We start from the raw sequence: 8,910 nt of genomic DNA on the forward strand, positions 1-8,910 counted from the left end.
GTAAGAAATGAGAGTCCTAATCCTAAACTGTATAATTAGGAAAGGGAGATGGCAGAAAAAGATGTCACCAGATGGGTACTGAATTTCACTGTGTAGTAACTCAGTAACTTCTTTGCTGAATCTTAAGAGATATCAGGTATTTTAAAACCTCATTCAGTGCAATTGAATTCAAAGAACTTATTCCATTTACACACAATTGGCACAGTTCTCTGTATATGATTATTTTGGAGGAAGAGGCTCCAAAAACATGGGGTGAAATTCAGACCTGAGGACTGCTATAAACAGAAACATTCTTTACCTGATTCAGTCCCCTTTGTCACTGCTGTTGCTACTTTACTAAAGGAAAGTGAAAAGCATTCAGTCCCACCTTGGTTTTTCTTCTGACAAGACCAAAGTTCTATTTCGGGGCTGCATTTTTCCTGTTTGCAGGAAACCACAGAGTGAGGCACAGCGTTCTGAGAGTGGGCTGCAGGAAGTCTGCTGAAAATTACCTTTTAACACTGCGTGAAGGAGGTTTTAGTGCCTTAAAGGAGCAGCCATGTTCCAGTGTCCCATCAGCTCCTTGCCTGTCACTGGTGATCTCAGAGCTCAGGATTTACTGCTGCACCAGCGAAGGTAGCCCCTGCAATTTTACTCCTGTAGTTCCCTGTTAGAGGAGGGATCAGCTCTTTAATTTTGATGCAAGACCTTCACAACATGAGATTCTTAGCATCTGCTCAGTTTTCCCTCAGCAGTTTCAGTTTCAGGAGGTGAGCTGAGCCGTGTTGAACCAAAGCACACATCTTGAGCCAGGTTCTGGATTGTAGGCTCAGCTTGGGTGCTCTCAAGAGGGGGCTCAGTTCATTCTGTCCAGAGCTGGTTAAAGCTACACCTGGGGGTTTGTTGTCTGTAAAACACTATCCTAAGTGCAGCCATGGGTATTGTAGCTGTTGGATTTGTCTTGGGGTAATGACAGGCTTCAGAAATAAGGGGAGGGAGGAAGCAATTTCAAGCTAATTATAGAAGAATTGAGGTGAGAAGGTGTCAGTTACTGCAGTGAAATCCAATGCTGAATTGGAGCTATTTTGTACGCTGGAGGACAGATTAAAAAACCACTTGAGGCAAACCAGTATACAAACCCCTCCTAAAAACCTCTAAAGTCCCTAAATACTTTTCTGCCAGCTCTGAACAGAACTACTGAACAGCACTTTCACCTGAGCTGCAGTAGCTCTCTCTATTCCAACTCTCATCCTGCACTTTCTGCTCCTACCTTAGATGTGCTTGTAGATATGAAAGAGGTGGCCACACGAGCCACAAATTCCAAACCCTTGTAAAAAAAGTGGTGGGATGAGGAAAAAAAAAAAGCAGAACTGTCAAGAGATTGTCTCTCCTTCAGCCTATGCAAATAACAAATGTCAGACCTAATTATCAATATTGCTGTGGCCTGAAAGCTGTGTGTACTTGATCCTGCTGCATCCTGGATATGGATTGAACTGTCTTGATTCAGTTAAAAAGGTAAAATGTCACCATCAGAATTTAGCATGGCCTAATTACTAAACTTTAAATATTTGCTTCACCTGGTTCTGCATCAGCTTCCACAGAAATCCTGACTAATACTCTGATTTTGCAAGTGTACATGTGCTGTTTCATACATAAATTGTCCACACAAGAAAATTTTACAAAGGGTATGTTTATTTCTATTCTGCTTTTCCATTTCACAAAAAAAGCACTTGATCTTAATGTGCTGTGACCTGGAAATGACTGAAAATGAGAAAATGATGGTTCATAAATTCATCAGTCAAGAGGTTGCCTGAATTTATCATTAATCCATCCTGAGATGTCAAGACAGGTCAGAATTCAGGAAAAGAAATGTGTAAACAATCAAACCCACACTTGATGATAATTTTTGATGGGTTGATGTTATTTGCTCAATTTTCATGAAGTCCCCAAGGGAGAGGGATCAAACTGTGACCTTTTTGGATTCTTCCACATTGCAGAAGCCCTCCCTGAAAAGATCTGAGGCCTCGGGTAGCTGCAAGATCCTGTACTACAAATGGTTTACTGCAGTGTCAAAATGTACAATCATTCCACCTGGTATTCACTTGGAGCAGAAGGTATCATTAGGGAATTTCTGTCACCATGAAGAAAATCAGGAGTGACAGGAAGCAGAGGTTTTGTGTAACCAGTCCTGAAACAGACTTCAGTGTCATTGTACAGGTAAATCAACCAAATGCTTCAATATATGATGTTACCTTAGGCTACAGCAGCAGCTCCTTAAATTTTCCTGTCCCCATCCATTTCTTGTGTCTTATATTACACCACTCTATGGGAACTACCACAAGTTCTTAATCCACTTGACTGGTAAAATAAGAGATTATGCATAAATTCTATAAAAAAAGGAATACGTTTATTTTTTTTTAAAGAGACCATTTTTTCATTACCAAGTGAAAACTTTACAATGTAAAGTATTTCTCTTCAGTATTGTTTTAATATAAAAACTTAAATCACTTACTCTGGTCTTACTGTTCCTACAGGAAGTCTTGTGGCACTGCAGGACCCGGGTTTCTTCAGCCGCACTCTAGTATCTAATCATAAGTTCATGACTTATTTTTTTAAATAAAACCATTTCTGTGACCACTCACCATCAACAAAACATCCCTACCACCAAAACAAAAATAAAGCATCTTCATCAGACCAAAAGAGACTAAACTCTAACAGCACTATTACAGTGAGAAACTTTGTTAAAATAAAAATATTTTGAAAGTTAGACACGACTTTAAAATTGTACAAAGACAACAAGCACTCAAATTACACAGAGTAAGTAGCAGTGAGTACAATGTGAATGCAACAACAGTAAGCCTTGCCTCTTTTTATATGTAAATATAAATAGAGATTATCCTTGCCAAACTTCCAGCTTTTTTTTTCTTTTTTCCTGAAAATCAGCTCATTATGCTGCAAAACCTAACAGGGAGCATCTCACTCTTCAGTTCAACAGAATTGCTAAAAGGGGCTCTGGCTAAAACCAGCCTTTCTATCATGAGAATATCCCATACTGTGCAGAACAAGTTTCTCTCTCCACTGAAAAACGATTCCCTTTTATTATGCTGAATGCTTCACCTTCCCATGGGACCAGCCAAATTACAGGCTTCAAAATGATTAAAAATTCTGAAGCTTGCTCCTGTTTTTTCAAGAACATGTAAGCTGAAACTATCATGGTGTGTCCACATAAGGAGTCACACAACAGAGAATGCTCCTGTTTGTGTTTTACTCTTTGCAAGTTTTGTTTTAAGAAAAACACTAGGGAGTAATTTTAGCTAATTTGGATAAATTAGTTTAAGCATTGGTCATATAAGAAAATATTTCTTCTTTTAATTTTTTTTCTGTTACATTTAGAGTTCAAATATATTCCCAAAACCACATGGCAGAAAGTATCCCTTAGGGCTTGTCCCTACATTTGGATGTAAAGTGAAAAGCTGACACTGTTACCATCCTCCCTTTACTTCTGAGTTTTCTTCTTTACAGGAAATACATTCTTGCACAAGAAATTAATCCCCCATGGAGACTGTTCAAAACAACTCCATCACAGCCTCAAAACTAGGATTTGGTTATTCCTTAGGTTTAGATAGATGAGAAAACTTCTGCTGTAAATCTTCCCTGAGATCAACAGCAATTAAAAGAAAGTTATATTTTATCTATCTGCAGCCATACTGGCAAAATTATGTTCTCAATTTGAGTGTTTGCAGAACTCTGTTTCATGACAGAATGCAACCACCTACCCATATTTTCACTAAAAATGCCTTGATGATTTGGGTTTTGTTCATGATTTTAAACTTACTCATTCTTTCTAGATTACCTGGAAGTGCTTTATTTTTCATAGCTTTACTCCATTATTACTGTTTGTTGCAATGGATCAACATCTTGATTTTCAAAAAAGCTTGAAAAGTATGTAGCTTTATTTTAAATGAACATATGCTATTATTAAGACAGCAGTGTCCTGCAAATTGAGTCCATTACACTTGCCAATTGCTTCATTTTTATGTAACACTGTAAATTTGAAATCAACTTGATATTTTTTCTTCTTTTTTTTCCAGTTATGCAGGAGCCTATTTAATGTTCCCATGAAGCTTTCAAAATGTCTGTCAGTCTGTCAGTCAAGGGAAGAACGCACAGCATCTAATCCTATATAAAATTGTTATGGGGTGCAGCCTGGAAAATCCCATGTTAGCAAAACTGAGTGAACTAGCCCAAATTCCTTTTGCCTGCCCCATTTTTCTAGCTGCTTTTCTTTTCTCAATATCCCATTATTCTCCCTTTGCCTCAATTCTAAGATAGCATTGCTGAGGTTTCAATAAAGATTAAAAATTAAAGCAAGGATGTTGTTTCACTGTAAGGAAACAGCAGCTGTGAGAAAATACTTTCAGTTCTTGTCAGGACAGAAAAGGCTATTGGCAGTTTACCTTTCACTTGGCTTCAGAAGATTTATTAAACAGTTCTAGCCCAAGGCAGTTAAGGATTTTAAGGTAAACCCAAGCTTGTGCAATAAGAAATGATGATATTTAGGAAGGCATATCTTGATCTCTAGGATTAGATTAAAAAGTTGCTACTGTTATTTCTGCCTGAAGTCCTAGACCAGCAGTGGGCTGAGCACCCCTGGACTGATGCATATGGGTAGGAAACCTTCTGCTTTTTAGCTTTGTCCATCTATTCCAGCAGGTTTCATAGCAGGACATGGAACACAAGTGCATTTCTGCAGACTAATTGCACAAAAAATAGTTGTTACTAAGTATGTCAGTCTCTCTCAGCCCAGCAAAGGAGACTGCTCTAGATACAGCTGGGAAATAGCTCTAAACCCAAAATAATCTGGTTATTTTGTCTCTTTTCAGCAATTCCTTGGTATTGCTGTAAATAAACTGCTGTGAAACTCTGCTGGGGAAAAGAAGCTGGACAACTGGCTCCACCCTCAGGAGTTAAAGCATCCTTATGCCATTGTACCCATGGAGAGGGAGGATTCCTGTGCTCCCAGGAGGTGTTTGGCACCTGTCTGAACCCAGAGCATCTCCAGGAGATCTAGAGCAGGCAGAGGTCAGTTGTATTCCAGCACTTTGCACAGCACTCCCTCATTTCATTCCAAACCTGTATGGAACATTTGTGTTAGTGAACTATTTGGCATCATCATTTGGAATAGCTTAGTAACTATTAACTAGATTTTGGAGAGAGTAACATTACTGAAATTCTTCAATTTCCCATTTTGCTTTCTGCCAGTCCAATAGATGTGGCCGTGGCACAGAGTAAGAAATACAGCCCAGGTCTGTAATTCCATTAAAGTTCAAAGTGTATCTGCCTTCCTACTTGTGTTTACAAGTACTGAAGAACCTGTGCAGTAACTGCCTTAAAAACTATTTTAATCACTTCACCTCCCTTGACTGAAAGGCTGATGATAAGGCCAGATGTGTAAAGGACCTTCAGGGAAAGATGGAGCAGCCTCTTCTCCTGTGCACAATGAAAAAGCCTTCCCAACTCCTCAGTTTAGTGCCTCTACCATCCCCAATTTAGATTTGGCTTAGTCCTGCTAGTAGGAAAAAGGCAGTAATCTCTGCTAAGAACTTGGTCCAGCATAAGTTTCACTTGCAGCAGCTGCACTGCAAACCACACTCACTTACTGGTTTGTCTGCTCAGCTTTCAAATATTGGCACTGAAATGGAAGGGGGCATTTGAAACCAAGACAAAGGAACAGTGATTTTAGAAAAGCAGACATGGCAAACCTGCAGAACTCCCAGCCTTATGAGAGGTCAGTACAAGAGACTGGCTGGTTAAGCTGGGTAATGAATACATCCACAGTTGCACCAAACAGCATAAAGAGAGAGTTCTAGAAGAAAAATGTTTCCTGTTTCAAAACATAAACCAAGCTTGAATAGAAAGTTGCAATAGTCCTCCCCCAACAGAGCAGTGATATTTTAACTAACCATCCTAGAGCTTCTTGCATTTCAAAGGTGCAGCACCTCTTCTTGGTCACTCTGGGACAGGATACTGGACACAGCAATCCACTGCCATGAGCAGCAATCCCTACCACACCGTCTTCTTAGATGCACTGTGAACTGGGGTCCTCCATTCAAGTGCCTTTTTCTCAGCCTCAGTTACAGCTGGACTGAACAGAGATCAGGTGTATGCCAGGGATGCTCCCTACATTCCTCATGAGCTCTACATCAACGTAGCTCTGAAGTCCACAGCAGGGTTAGCAACAATCTGTGGCACACCACTAAGTTCAGGAGTAGATTGTCATTTCTACAAGAATACAAAATAGCTTGTAAAATCAATATGTAACACTGTATATATGCATGAATATAAAAATAAACCACACCATCAATATGTAAAACTTCACAACAAGGATGAAAACAGTTCTCTTCTCAACGGTCTTCAGTGTTGATGAGCTGGTTCTCATTGTCATAGCCATCAGGCAGATAGGCTTTCCTTAGCTGCTCCGACTTGGGTATGGAGCTGCCGTTCTTAACGTAGCGGGACAGGAAGGCTCGCACAGAGGGATGATCGGCCTTCTCCAGGGGGATGTTGGCCTCCAGGCACATTTTCACAAAGTCCTGGATCACGCTGCTTTTCTCTGTCTGGGCAGCGCTGTTGCACTGCAGGGAGGCAGTCAGAGTCCTTTGCTTCTTCCTGACGTTCTGCTCCTCAAACTCCGCCTTCCTCTTGGTGTGCGTTTTGGACTTGAGGTGGTCGTTGATGGCGGACTTGCGGACGTGGTTGAGCACCACGTTGCAGGAGGTGCAGAAGAGCTTCCCCCCGTCCTCGTGCAGCTCGCTGCCGAACTCCGTCACGCGGTCCTGGGGCGTCACGTACAGGGCGGTCTTGGAGCGGTTCCGCGATGGCGCCGACTTCACCCCGAACCGCTCCATCGCAGCAAAGCTGGGGAACAAACAAGAGTTCATTCAATGTCCAGCCTGCCACCTGCTGGCACCTAAAATGTCATTAGTTACACGTTAGACATGTTTGTGACACTGCTGTTGAAAGGATTTTCATCTGCAAGTCCAAATAACTGGGAGAATGAAACTCCTTGTGGGTCAGAGTAAAACACTTTTTTTGGTTTGGTTTTTAGGTTTATTATGAGGAGTGGTTTTTGTTATTTGGGTTACTGTAGGGGGACAGAATATAAGAAAATATAGTGTAGAAAGTAATCTCACCCCTAAGGAGTTGCAGCTGGGCCAATTAGCAAAGATTAGGAACAGGCCTGACTTTAGCAGGCCACAGCTGTGACCAATGAGAAGAAGATGCTACAAAAGAGTGGGGTGGCTGGTTAGGAAGGGAACTGGAGTCAGTTGGCTACTTGGTGAAGAAGAAAGAGTCAGTGCTCTGAGAGCTGCCCATGAGAAACACCAAGAAGGTGTGAAACTTTTGTAATAAGGAGACAACAGTTTGGAACCCCTCCAATAAGATGACAACAGGTTACTGTAAGAGACTATTTGGACTTTCAGTGTAAGACTTTATTAATGTGGTGAGAGTTTTTTTCTGTTTGATTTTTTTATAGTATGTATTGTGAATCTGTTGAGATTGTGGTGGGTATATAGGTGTAGTTATAAGGTATTAGATTGTAATTACAGAAAGTGGTTTTTAATAATTGTTTGAAGTTATCCTCACAGCACTAATATTGTGGTGAATCAATAGAAGCCTCAAAAGCCAATCTGTTAATCACTTAAAGTCAAATAAAAACACTTTTGCTTTTCTTGAAGACCCTTTTTTTATCCTTTAAACTTTAGGACAAAAGGTACTTTCTTCTTAGCATTTTCAACATATTTGACAGTCTCTTAATTATGCTGAGTCAGTGTTTTTCTCTATATTTTGTCCATAGCAAGCAAGAAAACCATTACTGTCACTTTTAAAAGTAAGTAACCCCAAACCAAAGCTTTGCCAGCACTTGTTTGGAAAAGTCCTGGTTTTTAAACCACAGCTATTAGATTGAACCTGGAGTTAAGAGTAAATAGTTTTGTCACTGCTGGAACAGCCTGATGGGAACATAGAATTGCATCTATTGCAATGCAAAATAAGAAACAGTATTTTCAAAGAGGGTTACTGTCACTCTAGACCATGTCACCAAAGCAAACAATAACCCAGTCAAGTGCTCTGAAATCAAACAGCGTCCTTTTGTGGTTGAGGTATGGAGTAGCTATTGCAAATCTCAACTAAAGATAAATTAACTTCTTTTTAAAGTCAAGTTGAAGTCAAGGAGCAGCTCTGTTCAGGTTTGAGGTTTTCTGAGCAAAATTAATGGTCACCACATTAGCTACCCATTTCCTTAAAAAAAGCCCCTAAACAAAAATACCCAAAAGGCAGCAATGTTTCTTCTAAGTATCCTGATACCTCTGGATGTATTTCTCTGTACTTGTTTTCTTTTGTTACCCAGTTTGCTGTAGCAAGATTAAAAAAAAAAAAAGGTTGTATACAGTTTCTGCGGTCCAGAATGGGTTTTGCCTGCCCTGGAACTAAAGGAATAGAGAATTCTGTCTTCAACACTGCCTCTTTTTCTTAAGCCATTGCTACATGAAGAGATTACAAGCTTCTGCAAAAAAAGGAAACAAAGATCTTGGTATTAGCTGCTTTCCTAGTGAATATGTTTTGCTCTCACTGCTGCTTTGCAGACCTGTGGGTCTTAGACTGATACAATGATAAACCATCTTTATCCAGCATCAATGTAACCTTCTTCATTCTTTTTGCTTCATACAGGAGCTTCCTAAGCAACGACTTCCAGAAATCAAGCAGAAAACAAGTCCTAATCCAACACAAACTTGTTGCTTTGGCTTCTGAAAGGCCGAAAAAGAATTCCCCCACCAAACCAGGTGTTTGTGGTCCTACTGCAGCAAAATCCCTCGGGATTCTGAGAGCAGCAGAACACAGAATTTTTTTTAGGCCTATTTTTTTTGGGGG

At 40.2% G+C, this 8,910-nt stretch overlaps 1 protein-coding gene across 1 annotated transcript; it reads right to left on the reverse strand.

Annotated features, from left to right (window-relative positions):
* Window positions 1–1,653: 1,653 nt before the first annotated feature.
* Window positions 1,654–7,051, reverse strand: CGGBP1 (CGG triplet repeat binding protein 1). The gene has a single exon (XM_031058101.1). It carries the CDS (start codon window positions 6,918–6,920, stop codon window positions 6,384–6,386), a length of 537 nt encoding a protein of 178 aa, XP_030913961.1. The 5' UTR covers window positions 6,921–7,051; the 3' UTR covers window positions 1,654–6,383.
* Between the last annotated feature and the right edge of the window lie 1,859 nt (window positions 7,052–8,910).

The sequence above is a fragment of the Geospiza fortis genome, unplaced genomic scaffold, assembly GCF_000277835.1.
Source record: "Geospiza fortis unplaced genomic scaffold, GeoFor_1.0 scaffold72, whole genome shotgun sequence".
Classification (NCBI taxonomy): domain Eukaryota; kingdom Metazoa; phylum Chordata; class Aves; order Passeriformes; family Thraupidae; genus Geospiza; species Geospiza fortis.

Bases quoted from the DNA above. Each gene is read 5' to 3' on its own strand.
- CGGBP1 (XM_031058101.1), bottom strand. From the start codon at position 6,920: ATGAACTCTTGTTTGTTCCCCAGCTTTGCTGCGATGGAGCGGTTCGGG.